We start from the raw sequence: 27,009 nt of genomic DNA, 5'->3' as shown, positions 1-27,009 counted from the left end.
CCCCCCCCCCCGGCTAACCTGTGAAGATTGAATTGATTCACCCCGGGGCTTTGTGACTGTCTCTACTTAGCCAGTGGGAAGAAGCAAAGGAATGCAAACACTGGCAGAAGAGTAAACGAATGAAGAAGAGCAACAAGTTTGATCCTTTCGGAAAAAGGATTAAGGAAAACTGAAAAATACTGTAGTAGTCAATGGTGGTCCTGGAAAATCAACTCCACACCTATACCGTCAACCCCAACCAACAGTAAAGTGATGTCATAACTGACAAAAGAGCAGCACACCAAGAGGCATGAACAGGTGTTGCACACCTGACTCTAGCCCTGCGTTTGTTTTGCAGATCCCATTTGGCTTTGCATCTCATCTATAGAGCCATTAACTCTTCTATATTAAAGATATGTATTAGAGAATATTGCACTATTCTTTAAATTTTCTTTTTCCCAGGCATACAGCCCATTGCATTTTATAATTCTAATATAATAAAGGGCTTTGTCTGTGTGTCCATCTATGTGTCTGTTTGTCTGCAATGCTTTTGGCCAACTGCGCATGCCCTGCCAAGAGGGCGAGCAGAAATTGGCTGCCCAGGCCCGGGCTGTGCAGGTCCAAGTTTGAGCCACTGCTGGGGAAGTTTGTGGCAGTGACGGTTATTATAACCATTTATATTAAAGTCTTGGATAACAGTAGAGTTAAAAGATAGAAAAAATAAGGGGGGGGGAATGTAATAATTTGTGTTTCCTAATCTGCATTTCACACAAAAGTAGAGTTTTATACATACAGAAACACAATTTCTGCTTCTTTCTTCATTAGAAGATAGTTATGTGATATTTTGGTGAAAGAACACAAACTCATTATGCATACCATACTACCAAATAGCTATCAATCCTGGTCACATACTTCTGAAGAAAAGAAATACTAGCATGGATGAAAAACAAGTCCTTTATTGTGTGCATTTCTCATAAGGGATTTTCTTGTTCTCATCTAGATGAAAGTGTGCCAGATCTTTTAGTGGTATCTCCAAAGCTGCCAACAGAACTGCCTGTGGAGTTCATCAAAGAACCAGATGTCACTACAGGAAGAATTGTTTTCCACAACAGGCTGGACTACTGTGATCTCCAACCAAAAGTGGAAATGGAGGAGTACTGTCAAAAAGGGAGGGTAAATGGCACCCTACTAACTCCTTTACTTTTTCATTATAAAAATATTTAGCTAGGGAGAAGCCGCCTGAGAAAAACAAAAACACTTTTTTGGAAAAAAAAATCTCTAGAAAAAAATACCCTCACAAGAAAGTGACAACAATAAACTGCATACAAATAGTTAAAGCAGGAATTCACTTTCCACCTTTTATAGGAACTCTTAGGAACTAAAGCAGCACTCATTAAAAGCTACAAAATAAGCACAGACACTGACTATAGCTGGATAAAAAAAATGAAATACAAGATCCAAGCCTGCAAAAAGTTCCTAAAGTTTCTTGTCTTAATTCTTTTCCGTAAGTTGTCTGGAAACAGAACAGAATCCTTAGCCTTGTCTATACAAGAAACCACTGCCAGCAAACAGCTGCCAACCCTGCTCAGATGCCAGTGATCATGCCCATGCCCAGAGCTGTACCTCTGCCAGCACCACACACCTTGACAGCAGGCAGCTTTGCACAAGCACACACTAGAAAGGCATGCCAGTTGCCCTTGCGCTGTGGAATGGATGTGGGTAGGACTATGAGGTGCCAAGGCCTGTCCAATGGAGGGATGGGTGAGCCACAACTTCTGCCCACTTGGGCTGTTTTGCATCATTGCCCCCTGCCATTTTTGGAAAGTATGGAGTCCATTGAAATCACCTTTACTGCTCAGAGCAGGGATTCCCAAGACTGCTCTAGTATGAATGAGTCCTCCCTCATCACAGGTCGTACCCTTCCTGCATGGTGCGCACCACTTTACCAAAAGGCACGAGAGGCGGCAGCAGTGATACCAAGCTTAGTGGAAAAGTGGGCAGATGAAAGAGAGTAAGTGCTGCAGTGAATGCCAAGAATCTGCTGGCTTATGGCAATAGCCATAGACTACCTGTGCACTACTGAGCACTGGTTCTGGGCACAGGAGAAGAGCATGGGCTGAACCAAAGTGTCCTACAGGCCTGAACAACCAGCAGTGCCAGACAACAACTGCAGTACAGCTATTAGATAGGGCTTATACATTTACTCTCCTCCTTCCCACACCTCTATTTCTCTAGCCTACAAATATATCAAGAGGAAGGAGCAATACTCCACAACACTACAGGTATTGACAGATTACTGCAACTGTAACTAAACACTGGCTATCGTTCAAGTAGATGGAGACTCTTCTACAAGCTGTGAGTGGGGACATTTTTTCCCCAAATAGGAATGCAGACTTGCACAAAAGTCATTAGAGGCGAGCCAGCCTACTTTCCTGTGCCACAGTTCATAAAGCCATATGATAACTACTTGGACAGAACAGCTGTGGACCACATCTTGGGGTGCTAGAAAGGGTAGTGGAGCTGTCTCATAAGCAGGCAGGGCAAGAATAAGGCAAACGCAACCCATCATGACCAGCACAATTTGTGTGAAGCCAAAGGGAAAGGGAAGTTGGGGAGGCCAGACATAAGAGCTCTGTAAGCAGAGCATCCCAGAATGCTGTGAGGCTATATGAGGCCCTAAGAGTATTTCAGTGCATTGCTACAAGAGCAGTACAGATGACACTTTGGACATGTCGTATCCATCAGTGAAAACCAACCAGCAATAAAATATTGTTACCTAGGTAAAAGGAAGACACTAAATTTGATGGTTGCAGATACCAGTGAAGAACATGTACACACAGATACAAACTTCAAAGTAACACTTAACAGGTGTTTTAGTCTTGCATCACTGTTTGTGTTCATCTTTTTGATTAATCAGGATTATGGAAAGAATGCCACAGGAAAGTTGGTTGTTAAAAAAAAATATATCTCAAACAGCAGCTGAGATCAGATGGCAAAGCACAAATATTTTCGGTATTGTATTTTTTTGTGATTTTCCATAAATTGAATTACACTTGGTGTTGAACCCCTAAATAATGTGACAAAGGGAAAATCTCAGTTTTCATTTTTTTTTAATTCTGTCCTCATAGAAAAAAATACGATAGCACTCCTTTAATACTTCAATGTAAACACGTCAGTAAGAGAGACACTTCTTGACTTATTTTTTTTGGTAAGAATTATCAGTGGATTACGGATTTAAATGGCAAATCACACCTTAACATGCCATCATCTCTATTCAATAATTTGTGAAAGGTTTCAGCATTCTTAGCATAGATTCACTTGCCATAGCAATGGACAGAAATCAAACACCCTTTTCATTTGCTGGCTGTTTTGACCTGTGACACTCTGGCCCCCCTCTACAGGTTATAGTTATCGTGCAATTAACTGGTTAATTGCACAATTACCTTAAGACCAGCTACATGTGCAAACTACTTATCACACAATAAAAGGCTCCAAGTAGCTATAAAGATAGAACTTGAAAATGTGTACTAACTTTATAGATGGTTTCTATCATGCTTTAATTTGCATGTGTAGCAGGGTCTCCCCCGTGGCTGGGAGCCCCATCAGCTGAGCCATGCCCAGCATGAAACCCCCAGGTCTGGAGGATTGCAGCAGCCATGATCTCTAAGGCTCAGGGGTGCAAGAAACTCCCAGACCCACACACACACAGCCAAGACTGAGTCCCCACCCCTGACAGGGCTCTCAGTCTCAGCTGCACTACACGCCACATGCCAGACACAGGATTGTCAGTCCCAGCTGTGTGCACAGCACAGCCAGAATCAAGGGCCCCCATCAGGCACAGGATTCAGTCCCAACTGTGCGCGGCCCCTGAGACTGTGAGCCCCCTTCAAAAGGGTGCCTGCTCTGGGGTCCCAGCCATGGGTGCCTGGTTCTTGTCAATGAAGGGGGAGCCCAGAACCAGGCTCCCTCTGTGCTGTTAATGAGGCATGATTGGAGCTAACGCACCATGCCACAACTGCGCCTCCTGCCACGCACGTGTGGCATGGCGGAGGGTGCAATTGTGTGGCTCATGCGTTAGCTCTAATCACACCTTTACTTGTACGTGTGGGGGGGCCTGCAAGTCAGAAAATGCTTATTCATCTGCTTATGGAACCTGACAGATGTGGGTGGAAATGCTTTAAAAATGGCTCTAATCTTTTTTGGAGAGATCTAAAAGGAGTAGCAAAGAGCAAATTTTCCAACAAGTTCTTATCTGTGGAGTCCACCACAGGGACTGGATTGTTCCACGTTTCTTAAACAACACCTACATGAAACCACTAGAGGAAATTGTGTGACACTACAGAAAATGGAAACCACCAATATGCAGAATTTATCTTCTCGGCAAAGTTTGACAACAGCAACTCCTGGCAAAACTGAGGGAATGCCGACTGGAAGAGAGAAGTATTTTGAAGAGCTACCTAGAAAAGAGCGTGCTGTTGCCAATGAAGGTGTCCCACCTGGTTGGGTAAGTGGCAGGCAGCTCACAGTTCTGCTCAGTTCCTCTCTAATCCTTTCTGTGCATGCAGCACTAGTAGCCACAAATAACCTTCTCTCATCATTGCCCATCAAATGCCTGTGCTCGTTTGTCACTGCAGCATGCCTAGAATTAGTGAACTACGTACTTATCATGTCTATATTGTTCTATAATAATGCTGAAATGATGCAGCGTGTGGCAGCTTGAATTCTAAACAAAGCCTGCTGATGTGCATGCATCACATGTATCCTCTGCATTGTTCACCACTTCAAGGTCCTCATCTTAATCTACAAAAGCATAAACAGGTGATGGCACATTTAACCTCCAAGCCTGGGCTACTAGACAATAAGGTTTAGCATTCTCTCGATTCTTATGGTGTAACTTCCAATACAAACCAGTTAAACAGTCCATGAGTTCAGAGCACAGGAACCCAAAGCACCGCTATCCTGCAAGATGTGTGGAGACTATTCTTAAACTCTCGTAAATTCACAACAAATCAGAGCAGGTGTTATCTAGCATAATTCATCTAGCATGCACTACAATGCAAAAAGTGAAATAATATACATAATGCAACCCGTAATATACCAGATGCGAGAGGGGTGCTACTTCTATTAGTAACACTTTCTACATTAGACAGGGTTTTCAGAACCTCTGCTTTACTTTCTCTCTGTATCCCCCATTTTCTGTCCCATCCTTAACTTCTCAATTGCCTTGTCCTCTCCCTTCTATACATAAATCTTAGCTCTAGTGCTACCATGAGCAATTCCTAGGACCCTGTATCTTAGACTTCAAAGCAAGAAATGAAACTCGGTCTTCCTTTGGGAACTCCGCCTCCCCACCCCCAATGTAAACAATAAATAATAATAATTTTATCAAATATGCCCCCCCATTGGACAACTAACAATCCAGGCACTAAGAGCGCCTATACACATGCAGGGAGGCTGTTCTGACATGCTGTAAATACAGCACATTGGAGCAGACTCAATTAATCAAGTCCGCTGGGATGTGGTTATTGCTGCACTCCAGCAGAGTCCAGCATCATGTGTATCAGCGTCTCCATGCTGAAAAATGGCGGCAGGGGCACTTGAAATAAAGCTTGTTTACTGAGTTTTAGTTAAAGCACCCACATTGCCATTTTAAATAATGCTTGTTCAATGAGCTTTAGTTAAAACGCCCCCACATGCTGATACATGCGACACCCCAGGTGCTTTAATTGGAGTGGCTCTCAGAGCTGCTCTAATTAATGCCCCCCCCACACACACACAAAAGCGAGGGTATTTGAAAAAAATTAATTCCCCTTTTAGTGTTTAATACCAAGCACCAGTGCTTTCTGCGACTCTGTGCTGGAGTGAATGTCATGCTTCCCATCTAAGTGTCTGTTTACTGAAAATAAATCAGCTCAAAGTTTGATATTATTTACATCGTGATGAAAACCTTCAGCACACAGAAGACTTAATTATTAGAATTTTTCTGAAAATAATTTCATCAGTCAAGCAGTGCCCCACTCTTTCCTTCATCCCTCCGAATTGCCACTTGGTTTTCTCAACAGAAGTCAAGTTTGAGGTCACGAGTCCATAACTCTTACCTAGAGCTAGTATGCTTTTAGGATTAATAAAGTACTGTTCCAATACTTGTAAGTATGGCAGGCAGCAAGGCCAAGGCAGAGATGGAACTGGGACTAGCTTCCCAGATCAAGGACAACAAGAAGTCCTTTTTTAAATACATATGGGGCAAAAAGAAGGTTCTGAGTAACGTGGGGCCCCTGCCAAGACACGCTAGGAAATTTGGTCATCACACCAGACGACAAAGTTAACCTATTTACCAATTTCTTTGCCTCCATTTTCCTCAGCAGGGACCAGATCAGACCCCCCTCTGGGCCCCACCTACACCCCAGGGGAGGTGCACCTAGGCCAAGGGTTAGTGAGGAACTAGTCAGGGAACTTCTGGAGGGGCTGGATGTATTCAAATCATCTGGTCCGGACGATCTCCGCCCTAGAGTACTGAGGGAATTAGCTGAGGTCATTACGGGACCTACAACCAGGTCACCAAATCCTTAGATGCAGGGGTAGCAGTGGACATAGTCTTCCTGGACTTTCAGAAGGCTTTCGACACTGTCTCTCACCCCATTATCATTAAGAAACTGGGGGACTGTGGTGTCAACACCTACACAGTCAAATGGGTCACCAACTGGCTGGAGGGCCACACCCAGAGAGTGGTGGTGGACGGGTCATTTTTGACCTGGAGGGATGTGGGCAGTGGGGTTCCCCAAGGCTCAGTCCTCAGCCCCGCACTGTTCCACATCTTCATCAGTGACTTGGACAAGGGAGTAAAAAGCACCTTGTTCAAATTTGCTGATGACACTAAGATGTGGGGGGATGTGGGCATGCTAGAAGGGAGCAATAGGCTGCAATCAGACCTAGACAGGTTACAGGGGTGGGTGGATGAGAATAGAATGGGATTCAACACCAACAAGTGCAAGGTGCTGCACGTGGGGAGGAAGAACCGGCACCATACCTACAGGCTGGGGAACTCCCTTCTCATCAGGGCAGAGGCAGAAAAGGATCCTGGAGTCATCACTGATGCCAAGATGAACATGGGATGGCAGTGTAGGGATGCAGTCAGGAAGGCCAACTGTACCTTGTCATGCATCCACAGATGCATCTCAAGCAGATCCAAGGAGGTGATACTCTCCTTCTATGCAGCACTGGTCAGGCCGCAGCTGGAGTACTGCGTCCAGTTCTGCGTGCTGCACTTCATTCAAGAGGGATGTGGACAACATGGAGAGGGTCCAGAGAAGGGCCACTCACATGATCAGGGGGCAACAGGGCAGGCCCTACGATGAGAGACTGTGGGACCTGAACCTGTTCAGCCTTCACAAGAGAAGGGGGACCTGGTGACCGTCTATAAACTCACTAGGGGGGACCAGAAGGGTTTGGGAGAGACCTTGTTTCCCCTAGTGCCCCCTGGCATAACAAGGAATAACGGCCACAAGTTGCTGGAGAGGAGGTTTAGATTAGACATCTGTAAGAACTACTTCACTGTCCGGGCAGCTAGGATCCGGAACCAACTTCCAAGGGAAGTGGTGCTGGCTCCTACCCTGAAGGTCTTTAAGAAGAGGCTTGATGCCTACCTGGCTGGAGTTATCTGAGCCCAGTTTTTCTTCTGCTCAGGCAGGGGGTTGGACTTGAAGATCTACAAGGTCCCTTCCGACCCTACTTCTATGATTCTATGATGATTCTATAAGATATACATCAGGAGTCTGTATGCCTAGCAGAATTCCTTGAAGCTCTTCCAGAGACAATAACGCATAACACTATAAATACTGTGCCCCATTTGCATAACCCTTTATGTACGTTTTGTTGGTTGCTTTTTACAGCTGAAGTCTACTTATGCTTCAACATGCTTTATAATATATCTTTAAGGAAAATCCCCAAAGGAAAAAAAAATTAATCAACTTAAATGATTTGGCTTATAGGTAGCAAAGATGTTAATGAAACTATCACAAGAATAGTACTGCTAATAAAACTTAAGTGTTTAATAGTATAAAAACAATTGTATTTATAATACAGATAAATACTCTCATATGCTGCTATCTATATGTTCTTTTCCCAGGCCTAGGTGTGTGAAAAGGAACATTAGCAGGCATCCAAAACAGCCTCATCTCCAATAATCCTGTGCACACTGGCAGAAGCAGCTCTGGAGTTTCCCCTGCCCCCCCAGGTCAATTGAAGATAGTGGCAATGGTGGGTGGGAAGAAACAGAATGGGGGTGGGGGGGAAGACATGCTGCTGGGCATAGGCTACCATTCCTGCAGCATGGTTTGCCCATCCCAGCATAGGGAGGGAGAAAGCTGGGAGCAGAGCTGCAACCACCTCTGCAACACTGATTGCCAATCAAGATTTTAAACTGCTTTTCAGTTTATATGTGCAGAAAATCTTAAGTTCTAAAGAAAAGAAAGATCTGTACTTCCACAAAGAGCCAAAGACCAGGCAGCAATAGTGCCTACTTCCCTGCATTCTCATCCAGTGCAACTACATCCAGACAAGATAGCAGTTCAGTCCCCTTTCCCATTCTGCCAAGACAGACACCTGACACCGTTTTTAAGAGATGTGGACACTTACTTACTAATAAGTTGGTGGTTTCAGTCTAGTTATTTAATGTAGGTGACAAACAGCAACTGCATGTTAACCTTCAGTTACATACTGAATTTAAACTACTGGTACAGCGGTGAAGAACAACAAGCATCCCATTGTCTCTCTCATGAGTCATCCAAGTTCACAAGACACTTTCATTTTAGGAAACCCAGGTAACTATAAGGGTATAATGTGGCTCACGTAAAGGAAAACTAAGCAACTAATTTTGTCTTTTTTAAGATGAAAAAAATAACACAGAAATATAGGACTGAAAGGGGCCCCCATGTGTCATTAGGTCCAGCCCCCTGCATTTCCAGGCAACCTTTTACCCAAGGATTCTTCCAAATTGCCTCTTAAAACCTTTATAAACAACTACAGGGCACAGAACCAGCAACAGCCTACAACAGGCCATAGCAAAAAGCAGGGAATAGGAGAGCGCTGCCAGTGCCCTGACAAAAAAGTCATTTGTTCATATACACACACAGTTAAGTTAATGTAGTGTGAATGGTGCTTTGTTTCTGAGTGCCAGACTCTGAATGCATGCAAATAGACTGTGAGATTTTACATGATATTCATGTACTTGAAGAAAAATATAAAGTCCCGTTTCTGTCTCCAAAAATGCATGTTATACTTGTTTAGTAAATACAGCATCTCCAACACCACTTTCAAATGTAAGCTTTCATTCCTTCAATGCAATGTGTATATATACTCATTTTCCTTACATCAGAAGAACAATACTGTTCCAGAATGTTCTGTCCCATTGTTTAGGCGCTCTTTACCAAGCTTTGACAGAACTATGAGAACGTTATGAATGCAAATGTTCAAAGCAGCTGCAGGACTGTTCAGCATCATTCTCTGAAGTTTTGGGGAAGACTTTCAGAAACACTATTCTAAAATTTCCCTTATATTCAGAATGTGACAGTAGTATGCTCTCTTTTTGAAAAGAATGATATTGAAAAGGAAGACACAAAGGTGCACTTTAAACTTAAGATGTATTCATACCGGCTCAACATTAGAAATCCATTTTCAGTTCACTAAATTCTAAGTGCCATATATTGGTGCAATGGCCAGAATGGATGTCAGTGGAACTGCAGTGGGTCAAGAGCTATCTATACCCTTAACCTGTATTAGGACACAATCTATGATACTGAAAAATTGAAAATCTAGCAAATTCTTTTAGAATAGAGATAACGTCTTACTCCAATTACTCCAAAAAGCACTGAAAGATACATAGGGTTTGAGATAAGCCATCTTTTTTTTTTTAAACAGCACAGCCATGCAGAACGTAATATTAGTTGGATTATCCATTATAATTTATTTTACTTTAGTATAAATATTCCTTTAGTTACTTTTAAGTTGGACATAACAATGATAATTTTCTATTTTTTCCATTTAGAATCTTTAATGTTTTTCAGTCTTTCCTGGCTCTCTATCCTCAAAGAGCACAATTTCTTCAGGAACCAGGCATGCCATTAGTTCTAGCTTACTTAAAGAAACTGTAAAACTTTTAGAAGTGTCTGTGATGATGCAAAACAATCTGTAGCTTCTCTCTAAAGAACAAAGAAAAGTGTGGTAAATATTATATATGCACGATAATTTTCATATTACTAATTTTATACTGCACAAAGTCAACACAACTCTCATTAAAATGTTAATTTAAGAATAACCTTTTAGGTATTAGATGTTTAAATTAAAAATTGTAAAACACAAGGCCAAGAGATGGTATATTTAAATAAGCTTGTTATATATGGTCTTTATAATACACTCTTAGGTGTATTATATTATGCAATTAACTGGTTAATCGCACAATAAATTTAGACTGGCCACATGTGCAAAGGAAGATCAGCCACAAGTGCCAAGTCACCATCACACAATTAACTGGGTAATCACGCAATAAATTTAGACCAGTCAGAAATGCAAAGTAATTATCACATGATAAAAATGACCAACTATCCAGCTATAAAAAGAACCAACCAGCTATGAAAATGAGTGTAACAACTCGATAGCTGGTCTCCATCCAGCTTCAATTTGAACATGTAGCAGTATCCTTAACATCTTATCCACTTAAGTGGCACACTTTATAATGCCATAACTATTGGCTCGGACAAAGCAGACAATGAGAAACAGACACCAAAGTGTGTTTAAAAGCTAACGGCTACTTTTTTAATAGGGAAGTCCCCATACTACCAAGAGGGAGTGATCCAAGGGGGTTCACAGCTATAAAATCTCAAAACCATTAAAAGGACACAGTACAGTTAAGCTGGCACAGTTCTTTTCTAAATGCCAACAGGAGCAAATATGGTCATCCATGTTGTCATCTACTTCCCAAAAATGCCATTTATGCACAGGTTGGCACTATCCCTGTGTGCACAGACCTACACATGTGAACAGCTAGCTGTACATACCCAGAGAGAGAGTGTCAACCTGTGCATAAGTGGCATTTTGGGGAATCAGACAACCATGTCTGGTTATCTAGGTGTCCAGAAACAAGATACTTAGACTTCACATGCAATGCACACAGATTCATATCCAAAGCTGACACCCCAACCATCCTTCCCTTGTATAAGGGTAAAGAATATGTGAGTGGCATGTCTCAGTCTACATAAGATACAAAAACTCTCCCTTCATCCTGCAAGGCTTAGGACAGGGGTGGGCAATTATTTTGGACGGAGGGCCGCTTACTGAGTTTTGGCAAGCCATTGAGGGCCACATGACAGGCAGCCAGGGGTAGATATATATTCATTTTCTAAATTTTTTAGGGCCCCACAGGCCGAATAGAAAGGCCTGGTGGGTCACAACTGACCCATGGGCTGCAATTTGCCCACCCCCAGCTTAGGGGGATGAGATCCCTTCCATTCTGCAGCCCCAGGCCAACATTCGCTCTCAAAGAAAACGCTATTTCAAAAATCCTCCTTTCCGTCAATACTGGACATCTAAAAAATATTATTAGTACAAACATAATCAATACATGCCCTGATCCCTAGCTGGTTGCTAGGGTCTTACCCTGTATTTGCCAGTCGGTAGTGGGAAAAATTTCCTCTAAGCAGCTAAATAAGCCCCAAACACACCATGAACTTTCTGCAACAAAAACACAATGCAGCCAACCATTATGATAATACAAGGGGACAAGAGTACAGTTTACACTTCAAGCAATTTCAGCCCTAATCCAAAAGGTGGGCTATTTACTCTCCGCATGCCTTGATAAGAATCCCAACAAAGTATCTTCCAGGACCATGAATAGCCATGGTTTTCAGCTGTATTTTAGGCCTCTGTATTGTACAAAAGCTGCTGTAGTTTTGTAGCTTCAAAACTACTGTGATGGCATGTAGCGGTTCTCCAGTCAGTAGGTGAAACAAGGGGCTACGTACAAATGCTTCAGGAAGCGCTTCCAAACGACGTACTTCAGAGATGTTCCTCATTTTTTAAGGATCCTTTTTGAAATGCTGAGGCCATTTTTTGAAGGGCTTCTTTGGTCACGCAGGTCTACCTGCTTCCTGTTTGGTGTTCTTCAGAGACGTCTGTAGTGCTTCAAACAGGATGTTTGTCTAGCACCTATGATGGTTGTGATGTAGACTGGACGTAACAATCAGAATGGAAGGTGAAGGTTATATCTGCTCCCTCCAGTAAAGAAGTCGTTCGTTAGCAAGGTTTACGAACTATTGTCTAGGCTGTATCCTGAGCTCTTCCTGGATATTTAAGTAGTAAGAGCAGCCAGCCATCACTTTAGCAAGATGGTTATTTTTACACTGCTCAGAGGGGTAGGCACTTATGCCCAGATCACCAAAGGTATTTCAGGACCTAGATCCTATTTATTTTTATTGGGGTGTTTTAATCAACTTTCATTCAAGTGAGCTACCTAACTACCTTTATGGATCTGTGCCTCAAAGAAAAATAGAAAAGGATAAAGTGCCTGCTGCAAATTATTCACAGATTGGATTACTGCAATTCATATTACATGAGGGTCTGCTTGTAGACCACTCTCACATTTAAGGTATTAGAATAGAGAGAGCAGCTACCTGCTTTCATTCAATGTTTCTTGTATCAGGCACATTGTTCTGTTCAATGTTATGCACTTTGTCGGGTATCTGCAGGTTCAATTCAAGCCACTGGTCTTGAGCCTTTGAGGTGGTTTTCGGTCTTGGCTTAAAGACACCTGTTCTTCCCTATTCCATCCCAGTAGGTCCTAGGAAAATTGTCAATAAGGGAAAGCACAGATGTCTGGGGAGGTTAGAATTAAAAATGCCCACCCAATATAAGGTTACTTGAGACACTAAGGGGGTCTGCAGGGGAGGGGTTTGGGAGAGATCAGGGGGGCAAAAGGGGTCCAACAGGGGACAGGAGGATTGGGAGGACAAGCAGTGTCTGCAGGGGAGCTTGGGAGGATCGCGGTGGGGGGCTAGCAGGGTCTGTGGAAGGAGTCGGTGGGGTCTGGGAGGTTTTGCCAAGTTCAGAGGGGGTAATGGGGTCTTCAGGGAAGCTTGCAAGGATTGCAGGGGGGCTGGCAGGACTGGACAGGCAATTCTGCCAACCCCCACCATGCCCACCCCCCCACCAGACTTCCCTGATGCTACTGAGCTGCCTCTCCTATAAACTGCTCCTGGAGCCAGCTTTACCAGCACTCACTCATGCCAGGAGCCTGACTGGAATAAATCGGGGTCAGGGAAGGGCCATTTTTAGACTGATCTAATCTTCCTGAACTTCTGTACAGTTTGCACTTAGATCAACCTACTTAGGAATCCAAGTGTAAGATGTGCACCTGGGCAAACTAAACTAGTTTGGGCGGCCATTTTTAGTGCGATATAACCTCCCCGAATGTTTGTACCTAAACTAATAGTCCCTGCATAAATGTCTGGAACTAAAGAATCACCTTTTTCTACTCTGGATTTAACTTTTCCTGTTGGTCCATTTGAGCCCAAATTTGTCAACCTTCAGTTCAAGATCAATCCTTTATGAAGAGATCTGGATACATAATTTTTGGTTTGTTATGGAGCACTAATGTCTTAACACCTGGCAATGTGTCAGTTTTGCATGTTAATTTAACTGACCTAATTTTTCTTTTTTTCTTTTCTTTTTGCAGTGTACCCAGAGGATCATGATAGGTACATGTTATTAACTGAAAAAATAAGTTAGATCAGTAGACAGGGTTATTTTATTCATATAAAAGCATTTTTCTCACCAAGAACATACTAGTTAAAACAAATATCCCTTATGCTGTTTTTTAAGTTTCTAAATCTGTTTAACACATATTTTAGACCAGTAACTTGAAATCAGCTCCAAGTGTGTGAGTGTGTATGTACATGTGCGCGCATGCATGTACACACACACACACACACACACACACACACACACACACACACACACACACACACACACACACACACACACACAGCCTTAGACCTAAAGAAGGGCATTTGATGCCCAAAAGCTTGTCCAAAAGTTCTCTCAACTATCAAGATGGTCTCCTAAAAGATACATATATGGCAATTATTTTTTGTGATATATATACATATACATACACACACACATATGCATATATACATATACAAACACACCCAGACATACATGTATGTGTGTGTAAAATGTGTGTGTATAAATACATATACACATATAAAGGATATTTCACCTTTTCTGTTGGATGTATTAAGTATTATAAACAGTTTAACCATCATCTATATACAGGCAGTTTTGTTCCCAGTCTAAAGAGACAATCACCTTTTATCCTTTCCCTTTTTTCTTCATTTCAGTGCTATTAGGAAACTATTCACAAGTGCAACCCTGAACAATGCTATGCAGTAATTATGACTAGATGACAAAGAGATGTGAACAATTACTGAGCCCATTTTGAAACCCTACACTAATAAAGTCATTAGATGCTGCCCTTGCCATGATCCTTCTAAAAGCTTCTGAAGTTACAAGAACACACGGCATTGTTTGTAGGGACAATTGCTGCTGGCAGAATGCAAACCTTGAGTTAAACCATGCTGCAAATTGATCTTGACATTCTGTTAAGACGGCCACTAAAATCAAAAGCAAAGTAGAAAAGGAGAAAATGAGCGGGTGGGATGTAATCATGGAACAGGAGGGTTCCCTCCTCACCTTCTTTCCTACTCCTCCTCAAAACAAACCATAGAGAAAATGACAAACCCGCCTGGTGCTTAGGACCCTTTATTTTTAAAACAATAATTAGACTCTTGACCTGGCTGGTTTTTTGACTAGCACTGTATTGCTATTGATGTAAATTAATTTAAATGTTGCAAAAATAGGCAGGTTCCACAAAAGAGTATGGAAAGCAGAAGTGTGCAATGAAAGTCATAATGCTCCAAAACATTATGCTCCAAAAGTCCAACTCTTTTGCAAGAAACCTATACCAAATCTGTATTTGTGCCCTGGGAAGCAGTCAAAAATTAACACACACAGACCCCACACCTGCAGTACATTTGCTGGAGGATCAAATGGGATTGGAAAGCTAGAGTATTATGGTCAACTTCATCCAGGCATGCATCATTCAGTAGGTTAGTACTAAGGGTCAGCAACTGTGAATATGGCTAATTACTTGATGATGGAAATTGCAGGTGAAGACAACCTGCTGCTGAGAAATGTTTTACTCAATTAACTCTTTCCTAAGCTTAAGTCAAATGAAAAAAAAAAACCCAAACCCTATTATTTGAACATTTAGACTAAGAGGTACCTGTCAACACAACTGAGGAAAGCTGGAAATGTCTTGAAATATTGCACCAGGGGCTTGGGGTTCAAAAGCTAAAAAAGTCAAGAGAGATTCTAGTCACTTTTTTATGTCTGACATTACTATGTCTGCCCAAGCATTTTACACATGCACACATGCACGCGCACACACACACACACACACATTAAGGTAAACTTTATTTGGCATTACCATAACTTGGAAATTTCGACAAAATCTTGCTGTACTACCTCTCAGTTGAGCTCAGGGTTCCCATGAAGAAAGCAAGCCCACCAATAAGGCAGCACAGATGGCTCACAGGGGTCCTGAGCACAAAACCCAGTGGTGCCCTAATGCACTCTGTCTTGGGAGACAGCCTGACAGCGGTGCTGGTGCTTGCACCCATGACCCTTCTACGCTGTCTGGAATCACAGAGCTAAGCTGCAAGTAAAGCGGGAGCAAGTGGAGGGACAGTTTTCTTGATAGTGTTTGCCTTAATGTTCTCATAATGAAGTTTTTAATACAGTGTATACTGTCTGTTTGCAAATATGTATGCACACATTGAGATACACGTACATCTATATGCATTATTATACTTATGCCCCATATATACAAACACATACACATGTACAGCATGCATATCATTTAATGCGTAAGTGAAGACAGTAATACATATACAACCACATTTAAGAATAAGCAGCATCATACTGGACCAGACCAATGGTCCGTTTGGCCCAATATCCTATCTCCGACAGTAGCAAGAGTGGATGCTTTAAAAGGGAAGGTATTGAAACGGATGTAGCTAGAGCAATCCATCTCATATTCATTACTTCCCTGGCATCCACCACTATTGGTTTAGAGATTCCACAGGAAATATCTCTAACCATTCTGTTCAACAACTATTAATAGATATACTGTCTATGAATTTGTCTAGCCCCTTTTGAATGAAATTTAATGGGACACGTGAAAGTCACATATCTAGCTCTCAAGTTTTTTTCTCTCCTGAATCTTAAAGACCTGGTGCAAACAATGGAAGTCTTAATGGTTCTCAGAAAGGTAATCTGTTATAATGGAAATTGATAGGCACATTAAAGACAGTTATCACTTGTTCTCTCAGTAAGAATAATATGCATTGCTATGCTCACTCATACAAGTGTGCACGTGCATATAAAAATAAAATCCACTTCCTTAAAGAAACATTGAGACTACTTTCAAAATGCCCAATTAAGATAATACTAAATGAAGATTATCCCTCCAGGTGATTACAGCTTGGTGCTCAGACTTGTATTTGGAATAATTCAAAATGAAGCAAAAGTACCATGATTATATCAGTGCCATGATGACAGCTTAGTCCTGTGCCATAATGAAAGATGACTGCATACCCTCCACCTATCATCCTGTTGTACTGTATCTGCCTGGTGGCTCCTTGATTAGCCATCTAAACTCTGCACAGTGAGGAAATATTCACTTCTCAACTACAACGACTTACCTAAATTCTAATTTACAAGTCAGAAAGAAAAATAAAAAACACCAAAGTTAGTGAAGCTAAGGTTAAGATACAAGGAAGAAGGAACTTATTGTAATAATGCTAGATCTGTAGGGCAGAACTATACTCCTACCCAGCGTGTCCACAGGTGGCAGATAGTGGAATGACCTTCAGGGAAGGTTAGCTGTGAAATAAGAAGGGGTAACTGGTGAATAAGCAGTCGTGGACCAAGCAGCAGTAGCACCACCAGGATGTGGTTTGGACAGCAGAAAAGCCACATATATCCTTTGACATTTCTGTGACATGGCAAGTACAGTTGCCAGTATAGTAAGCCTGCCCAGCCCACAGCCATGGGTCTACGAGTCCTCAACAGCAGAGCGGGCAGATGATGTTAGAATCTCAACAGCAGCGAAGGCAGATGAAAGCTGCAACAGAACAAGATCCCTAGTCGTCTTGGTCTCCTCGCCATTGGATCAAGGTTCTGTTCTGTCAAGAGTTATGTGAAAACTAATGCACAGCAGCTACTCCATGATAAAAGTAGTAATGCACAGGTGTCTTCCATGAAAACAACTTTTCCAGCACATTCCTCAAGCCCCTTGGTGACCAGCTAATGGCAATGGGAGCAGAATTGTGAGGTCTGGAAGCTCCTAGTCATGAACTGGCATGAAGGTGGCAATTACAAGGTCATCTAGCACTTGGATGAGGCAGAAGGGCAGCTGTAACTGTAGCTGAGCAGCCTTCTTCTGTATTTCTTGCTGACCAGAAAACCACATCCGGTGGGATCACCTTTACTGCAGTCAAAAATGTCAACAAAGACACACCATTATTTTCAGGACCTGGAACATCAGGACCCTTATAGACAACCCTAACAGTGTACCACACCATGACTGTAGCCCAAGAACGCAGGTGACAACACAGATGTAGCTGCATTGAATGAGACCTGGCAAGCGGGAGATGGGCAGCTCAAAGAACATGGAGGCAGATATGTCTTCTTCTGAAATGGTAAACAGGAAGGAGAATTCCAACTTCATGGAGTTGGTTTTGCCATTAAGAACTAACTCATAAACCAAATCAATGAGTTGTCCATCAGAATTAATGAGCACCTCATGACCCGTCCAACGTCTTAAACTAGTAGAAAATCAATATGCTACTGTTAGAGGTGCATATGCCCAACTCTCGATGCCGCTGGTGAAGCCAAGAAGGAATTCTATGCTAACCTTGACCAAGTCCTTTCTGACATTCTGGAGAGAGACAGATTTATTCTTCTTGGTGATTTCAATACCAGAGTTAGAAAGGACTCTAACCCCTGGAATGGAACCATCAGCAAGGAAGGAGTAGGAAAGGTCAACTCCAATGGTATCTTCCTCTCGACCAAATTCACAGAACATGGACTCATCATCACCAACACCCTGTGCCACCAGAAAAAACAGGCACAAGACATCATGGCAACACCCGCAATCTAAGCATTGTGGGTGTTGTCACACTGACTGTCATTTTCTACGCCCCCAATTGCAAAGATGTCTGCATCACTCAAGATACACTAAGAGCTGATGACTGCTGGACTGATCGCAACCATTCAGTTGTATCACTCAAACTAGCACCCAAATGATTGCTGCAGCAGAAGCAATGCCAACAGAAGATCAACACTGAAGGACTCAAGGACCCAAGCAAGTGAGACCTCTCCCACCAATGTGTCAACAAAAAACTGGTGAATTCCAAGCAACAAAGAGAGAATGTCAGCAGGATGTGGGGTGCCCTCAAGGCAACTGTCATCAGTACCTGTGAAGAGACATTTGGATTCTCTACCAGGAAACATCAAGACTGGTTTGATGAGAACAACCATCTTGTTGACATCCACAATATGTGTAGTTTCTTCAATGTCACCAAAGCCATCTATGGTCTGAGCACCCAGGGACCAACCCCCTTGAGACCTAAGGATGTGGGAGACCTTATCGAGGAAAGGAGAACCATCAATGCCTGCTGGAAGGAGCATTTTGAAGACCTTCTCAATCGAGAGTGCTGTTGACAAGAGTGTTCTCAACTCCGTCCCATAATACCCAGTTAGAGATGATCTCGGAATCCCTCCAACCATTGATGAAATGAGGACAGCCATCAAGTAGATGAAGAACAACAAGGCATCTAGAGCGGATGGAGTCCCTGCTGAAATCTTCAAACAGGGAGGAGAGGAGCCCTCATCACAGCTTCATGTCCACATCTTAAGGATCTGGAATGAGGAGGAAATCTCAGATGACCTCAGGGACACCATGATTGTGACTATCTTCAAGAAAGGAGACAAGTCTGACTGTGAAAACTACAGAGGGATCACCTTGCTGTCCACCACAGGAAAAAAATCACAGCAGGAACCATCTTGAACTGTCTCCTTCCACTTGCTGAAGAGCTCCTCCCTGAATCTCAGTGTGGGTTTAGGGCATGAAGAGGCACAACTGACGTGATCTCCACAGCTCGCCAGCTGCAGGAGGAATGTTGGGAACAACATAAAAGCCTCTCTACTTGACTTTCTTTGACCTCACAAAAGATTTTGACTCTGTCAGCTGACAAGTGTTGTGGAGGAGCCTTCTGAAGTATGTGTACCCACCAAAATTCGTCACCATTTTCTGCCTGCTCCATGACAGTATGCAAGTGATAGAGCTCAGTAAAGGATCCAGCACAGATTCCTTTGAAATTAAAATGAGAGTTATGCAAGGCTGTGTCATCGCTCCAACACTCCTCGCAATATTCCTTACCACAATGCTATATCTGACAGCCAATAAGCTTCCAGCCAGAGTGGAGGGAAACTACTGAATGGATGGTAAGCTGTTTAACTTCAGCCGATTAAAAACCAAAACCAAGACCACCATGACCTCCGTCACTGAGCTACAGAATGCTGATGATGCTATAGCGTGTGCTCACTCGGAAGCACACCTTCAGGCAATTCTCAAGTCTTTACCAAGGCATACAAGAAAATGGGTATGACACATTCAGAAGACTAAGGTTCCCTCCACCAGCAAGCTCTTAATGAACAGTCCCCAGCTCTGGTAATCCAGATCCACAGATTCTGGAGAACATCGAGTATTTCGTGTTCCTTGGAAGCCATCTCTCATAGAAGGCTTACGTCAATGAAGAAATCCAACATCACCTCAAAAGTGCAAGTTCAGACTTTGGACACCTGAAGAATTGGGCGTTTGAAGATCACAACATCAGATCCGAAACAAAGCTCCTGGTTTATCAAGCAGTTGTGATCCCCACCCTGCTGTACGGAGTTGAGACATGGAAAATGTACAAGAAACATTTAAAGTTACTGGAGAAGAAACATCAATGCTGCCTGTAGAAGATCCTTTGAATCCAGTGGGAAGACAGATGCACCAACATTAGTATCTTCCTGTAAGCAAACACCATGAGTACTGAGGCAATGATCATTCAACATCAACTTCTGGGAGCAAGTTTTATTCTCCCAGCTCAGCCAAAGCTTAAGCTCAAGAGGAGGGAAGAAACTGCTTCAGAGACATCCTCAAGGCCAACTTTAAAAAAATGCAACTTGGATGTCAACTCATAGGAGACTATTGCCCAGGATCACCCCAAATGGAGGAAGAGTCTGCTGCAGGGATCTCAGTACTTTGAAACCTCACTACAACCAGAGGAGATGGAAAAGTGAGAGCGGCAGAAACAGTGCGTCACAGACCAAATCAAGAATCCAGCATCACCCACCCCACACGTAAACACATATCTGAGCTGTAATAAAGTCTGTCAATCGCAGATAGGCCTCATCTTCAGCCACACAGATAAGACAATCATGGAAGACAATCAACCACAACTGTAAGGGATTGCCAAAGAAGAAGAATACTAGATATTTTCTAAATTAATTTAGTTAATAATTATTTTACACCTTACACTCTGGTTATTTTATTCCACTACCCTTACCATTTACGAGAAACTTTAGAGCAAATCTCCGACAAACATATCAGCATCAAAACAAAATTTGCAGTATTTGCTTGAAAAAAAGAGCCTGATATCTTGCGCATTTCATATCAGAGGCATTAGCAGCTTTGACACACAACTGATATAGTTACCTGGTCCAGCTATAACTACCCTAGTTGACAAAAAAGCTGTCTATATGTAGGTGCATTTAGAAAAAAAATATATATATATATACATATAACGTGTCTAATGAGATGCGATTTCTGTGTCAATGAAAGTAACAGTGACCACACAGCCCTTGTGCTCACAGTTCCTCCTTCTGTTCTTACTGAAGTCAATTAGGAGAGGCTCGCTGACCTACTTCAGTGGGTGCTGAATAGATGAATCAAAAGCATCCAGCTCTGTAAGATAGTGAACACTGCTAGACTTAGACCATCCACGGCTTTAGGCACATCCACCTTTTACAGCTGACTGAAAAATGTTGTTAAAAACAACTGTGAAACATCTCAGCATTGTGAAGCTCTTTCTTTTTTTCCCACAGGATTCAAAATGGACCAGATTTGTTAAAAATTAATTGAACGTATTATTGAAACAATCTGTGATGATTAATAGAAAGTCTTAGAATGTTACGTGATTTCTGGCTTGGACTCGGCCTTGAAAAATAATTAGAACCCTTGTAATAATTTGCATAATCGATAAGGAAAGACTGTAGTAATACCCTTTCATTCTCAGTAGCTGACAACATTTTTGATTCTGTCTCACGTAGCTGGGTGCGTACAGAACACAAATTACTATACTATGAGACCACTCCATCAGCATGACTGCTGCTGAGCCTGAAAGTTAATATTTTCAGAGGTCTATCTGGTACCAACAGTAATGGGCATTAGAAATGCAATCCGCTCAGTCTTCACACGAGAGACATTGAATTGTATTGCGATCTGATTCTGCTTTAGGCTTCTGTCGTACAGTGCAATCTGCTAGCACGGGCCTCTTTGTCCATTCTGGATCCTAATTTACTCCACTAGGATGTTATACAGGATCAGGGGGTCTGTACCAGCGATCCCAACCTTTAAAGAGAATGAGAACTGGGGAGAACAGAACAGAAAATCAGAGTATTTCAGGCAAGGATGCACCTTTTTTTGCCTACATGATGAAAAGATTTATGCTTAATTGAAACCCTTTCTCCACACCAAATTACTTATAAAAAAGCACTGAAAACCTTCTTTTTACTACACGATGGCATGCCTAGAGTTGAGGTGTACTACTGAATTATATTTAATTGATCAGCAAGTAAATAGAGCCTAATTCTCCTTCCCATCACAGTAGTTTTCCACAATTGTAAGCACTAAGATCAGATCCATGTGTTTTATTCTAGTTAAAATGCTGCAAGTGTATTTCTAGAAATGAACGACAACATCAGATCAATGTCCACAATTGTTTCCCAAATAAATGTTTTCTATTTTTTTATACATAACTATCACAATGTAGTAGTTAAACAGTGGCACTAATCAGCATTTATTTATTTAAGGGAATGCCCATACTGTGTTGGCACTTCCCAAACAGGAAAAGGTGAAGTCCCTCCCACAAAGATCAAGATGTAACGTTAAACACAAATGAAGACCCATGCTATTTTGTACTGAAATGTCTTGTTTACCCCTTACTATTTTAAAATCTCACTGTCAATATAACAGTTTCTTTGTTGTTGTAAATAGAAAGCAAAAAATGAAGGCTTAAGAATCCTATCGTACGACACAATCAGCAACTAGATTCATTGAGAACAGCTATAAAGCCTTGAACAAGCCCTTTATTTTGTGTTTTAAAAAGTGTCATAAGGAGTTAATAGGACACAGCTGTACCGGCTCTTTCTAACAAGCAGCTTCTGTCGCTTTGGTCACCACAGGTGTCTCTGTAACCTGCAAACTCTTATTACTAGTGTATCAAAGTTGTGCTACTTAATAGATTTCTTTAGTAAAACACAACAAAGCAATTACATGGCTGTTGATTGTCAGTCATAAAAAACCCTCAAACACAGTTTTTCAAAAGAAACTACACTGCAATTTTTTGTCATTGTAAAATAAAAGAAACTAGAGAATTAAATGGTGAACAGAACAATATAACAGCAGGTAGCCAACTGAACTTAGCCACTACAGATGGTTTAGAAATAGTGTTTCCTTCTACATCAAGTTGTGGGATAAAAGCAAAAGGAGGAGGCTCCTTACTGCCAATGAATGGCAATACCAAAAGATTTAACCAAGTCTCCAGTCTATGCATTTGGCCTCATGAAAGACCCTGGATGCTTCATTTTTATCTGTTTTGGCACTGCTCTTCATCACCTTTTATCTATTAATAAAGTAATATAATTTTTTTTAAACAAGAGGAATTTAAAGGGTGTTTTATTGCAGTAATGACAATGTGCAATTTATCTTTTTAAGATGTTTTTAAAACAGGATATATTAGATAATTATTTTGCTCTTGTCCTTCATCTGAAAATTTCTGTTTCAGAAATGAAAATGTGCAAATACAGACTGAAATCCATCTAATACTAAAGCAGAGTAATAAGAACACAAATCTGGATGATTTCTCACTGTTCAAGTATCACTTAAATGAAGAAAAAAACCAGTGAAGGTGCCTTTAAAAACTGATGCATCCTCTTTTGCTCACCAAGCAGCAAAAATAATTACGTTACATTAATACACACAAAACACCATTATGGAAAATGAATTACCTGAGCATGTCAAATAACAAAATAAAGTTCGTATTAGAAATCTAAATGGGTCCAATTTCAAAACCTGTTAATCACTGATACAGAAAATATAATCAACTGACCAAATAAATGTATCCCTGTTTAACTCCAACATCTAAAGGAGGAAAATATCATTATGGATTGCTGAAGGCATAAAAAAAATCTTTGATAAAAGTTATTTTTATCCTTTAGTCGATACTAGAATTGAATAGGTCACCCACCTTGGTGGAAAGGCCTAAAATGTACGATTTCCTTAGTTATTAATTTTTTATTTTGTAAGACACAAGGTAAATGGTAAACACATTATATTTGCACTGTGATTTTTGATCAATACCAAAAAAAAATGTTATAAAACTGTTTATTCCATATCACTCAAATGAATGACTAGCTTTTTAATATATAAATTGCTCCCTATACTAGCGTTATCATTAGCTTCTACGAATGAACTGAAATGTGTTTGCATGTAACATATGTATTTATGATATGAAGTTTTCCAGTAACAAAAATAATAATTATGATAAGACACCTCTGCCGTTCCAGTGGGCTCCTCTCTCCCAGTCAAGCAACTGGTGCGGCTGACTCACTGTAGCAATCCAACACAAAACATTGGACACTTGGTTTCTAGCGGTCTGCTTTCAAAGTAAACATGAGAAAATAAGTCTGTAAAATGAAGTAAATTGTAGTAAACTAATTCTCCCCTAATGTACAATGGTAATGAATAACCTTATAATGAAAATAAGGACGAGTGTTTTCAGCTGGCATAGATCAGCACATCTCCACTGATCTGCTAAAAGCATAGCAGGGCTTTCCTTTTTTTTTTAAGCAAACACCAGCACCAAAACAATATTAAACAGAGATTACAAGCCTCCTATAGAGAAAAGCAGCTCAGCTCACAACTCAGGACTGTATTACCTTGCTCTGTTTGCTTCTTTTGTCATATCCCATGCCCAGGTTATGAAGTTCTGACTCAGATATGAAACAATAGATTCGGCACAAAGCATTTGTGAGCAGAACACATTAGTTAGTACACTTTCATCATGATGGAGGTAGATAGCAAGAAGCTTTCTCTGCAAAGACAGGAGAAAATATTGATCAATGAAAATACCTGTGTAAGAAGTCTTTTTAGGAACTTAAAATTTCTATGACGTTTAGTGTGCACAATGTTGTCTACAATGTGCAGGTCACTCTCTGCACTTGCACAAATGTTTCTATAACAAACTAATGCATTTCTTTCATCCAGCTTATAGTAAAAGAAAAGAAAAATCAATTATTGCAATTCAAGTCAGACTGTCCCTCCCATGCATGCACAAATGTATATATTTTTAAGTCACACTCTCTCTCAAAATCCAAGCACAGCGTAAAGTTTTCTTCAGATGCCAAAAGAGTAATTTAACAGATCTTTACAGTAGATTAATATTAAAGATATGAATTTCAACAAAAAAATAAAAAGCTTATTTAAACAAAATTAATTGCAGTAAACATTTGACAGCCTCCTGAAATATGCATACCAAGGAACATGTAGCTCACATTTATTTTTCAGAATGAGATAATTTTTTGGCTTGTAAAGATGACACTCAGTCTAGTTGTCCTACACTTAAAACATGCCTTCCATCGAAACATTTTCTTGAGAATACTACATAAATTCATTTGTAAACAATTGGATAACTAAATGCCAATGACTTCTCATTTCCCTGGCTCCTGGTTATACAAAAGTTTGAGAACACCAATGATGCCCATTTTGCAAAAATCCAGACTAATTTTAGAAATTAATTTTGGTTGCAGAGGACAGATTCACACATCTGCACGCTGTTCCACTGACTAATACCTGAGCTCAGACTGAAGGTAGCCAAGAAGGGAACTGTGCATCCTATCTATAAGAGTGGCAGAGCACATGTTGGGAAGTGACTGGTCAGTCTACGTGTACGTAAGAGAAGAATCAGGGGAAAAGAGCACAGTAACACTCACACACTTCTATCTGGTACTTTAATTAATCAAGCACATAATTTTTAAAAACCAAGAGAAAATAATCCAGAACAATGACTCTTAGGGACATCATTTAAAATACTACTAAAACATCCATTTTGAAAAGACAAATGTGGTTAAGTGTTGGTGTTTCCACATGCAACTTGCTTTATACAGTCATTTCAATTCCATCCATTGGAAGTAACATTTGCAACTGGATCTTGATCTGGTACCCAGTCCTAATATATTAAGGCATGCTGCGTAAAATCTGAAGCAGGTAATTTTATTTCTGTAACCAAATACACCGGCTCTGGGGAAAGCTTAACAATGTCCATTTGAAAAAAAGAAGAATACATTTGAACATCAGACTCTGAGAAACGGATTAGTAATTCACATTAATGTTTGTCTGATTTAATTTGAATGTTCTTCAGAACCAAGTACATATGTGTCAGGAAAGGCCATTAATAAGCCTAACATGCAGAGTTCCATATAAGTGCAGCCAACAATGTTGACTGAAACTAAACTTGAAAATCCAGGGCACTAATGCACAATATCAAGCAATAAAACACCATCTCTGTGGTGATATTTAATTTAAAAAGAAGAAAGAGGCAAGGGAAGATCAGGCACTGTCTGTTTTTGAGGATCAGCCATTCTGCATTTCAAAGCGTCGATCCCTGCAATATCCAGGTTACTGTGCTAGAATCTCAACTATTATATAGCAGTTGTAAGAGAGGGAGGGCAAAGATGTGTTTACTCAGTGATTAGGGCCTTAGAATAAGCCTCTAGCTCCTAGAGAGACAGCTCACCACTTATTCATTTGGACCAATTCACAAAGCCTAGAAAGATTAAACATCCATGCTGAGAAGACAAGCGAATGCAGACGGTGAAAAAGAAATAAAAATTCTTTAAAAACTCTTAGATGACTTCATTATTTTTTCCACAAGGAAACTTTAGGAAAGTGTTTAGTTAGAGAAAAACCCACATTGACCTCTCTCTAAACCCTTAATCTTTCCTTTGTGGTGGCATTGCTTTGTGGTAAGCGGATGGCTTTGCTCTCCTCTTTTCACTGAGAACTGATAGAAAAAAAGGCTCTTGAGAAACACTTTTAGTTCCAAAGAAACAACCCCATGAAACTGTTAAATATGAGTTTCCATACAAGTGAGTGTTTCAAAATATGTACAGTTTTACGATTAAAGATGTAGAGCCTAATTTTAGTAAACACGATGAGTACATGCTTGAGCACATGAATAATACTTATCTAAATTGGAACTACTTGATTTAAGAACATGATTATTATTTGCATCTATAAAACATGCAGTTAGATGGTCAAACTCTATCATTTGTACCTATTGATTGAACCTGTAATTAATCAAGCGGCCAGAAAACGTGGACACAACACAGAGGTCTCCTGGTAGGGGAACAAAGGAGACAAAAATAGTAGCCAATATACATTCTACAAACTATACTTTTTATAGCTTACAATCAATGTACCTTCTGAGCATCCTTTGCTAGGAAAGATTATGTTGCTTACAAATTGTTCATGCTACCATGGTAGTAAATGCATACAAACAACTTTTTTTTTTTTTTTTTTTTTAGAGG

General features: G+C 40.9%; 1 protein-coding gene across 2 annotated transcripts in view; it reads right to left on the bottom strand.

Moving 5' to 3' along the window:
• The window catches only part of FAF1 (Fas associated factor 1), a 338,217-nt gene that overhangs the window by 66,505 nt on the left and 244,703 nt on the right, over positions 1 to 27,009 (bottom strand). For both annotated transcript variants that reach the window (XM_019501327.1, XM_019501328.1), the window contains exon 13: positions 24,361 to 24,515. In XM_019501327.1, the coding sequence (XP_019356872.1) occupies positions 24,361 to 24,515 (155 nt within the window). The remainder of the gene's footprint in view (positions 1 to 24,360; positions 24,516 to 27,009) is intronic.

The sequence above is a fragment of the Gavialis gangeticus genome, unplaced genomic scaffold (genome assembly GCF_001723915.1).
Source record: "Gavialis gangeticus isolate Ggan-Ray unplaced genomic scaffold, GavGan_comp1, whole genome shotgun sequence".
NCBI classification, from domain to species: Eukaryota; Metazoa; Chordata; order Crocodylia; family Gavialidae; genus Gavialis; species Gavialis gangeticus.
This window is presented reverse-complemented; position numbering and strand designations above follow the sequence as displayed.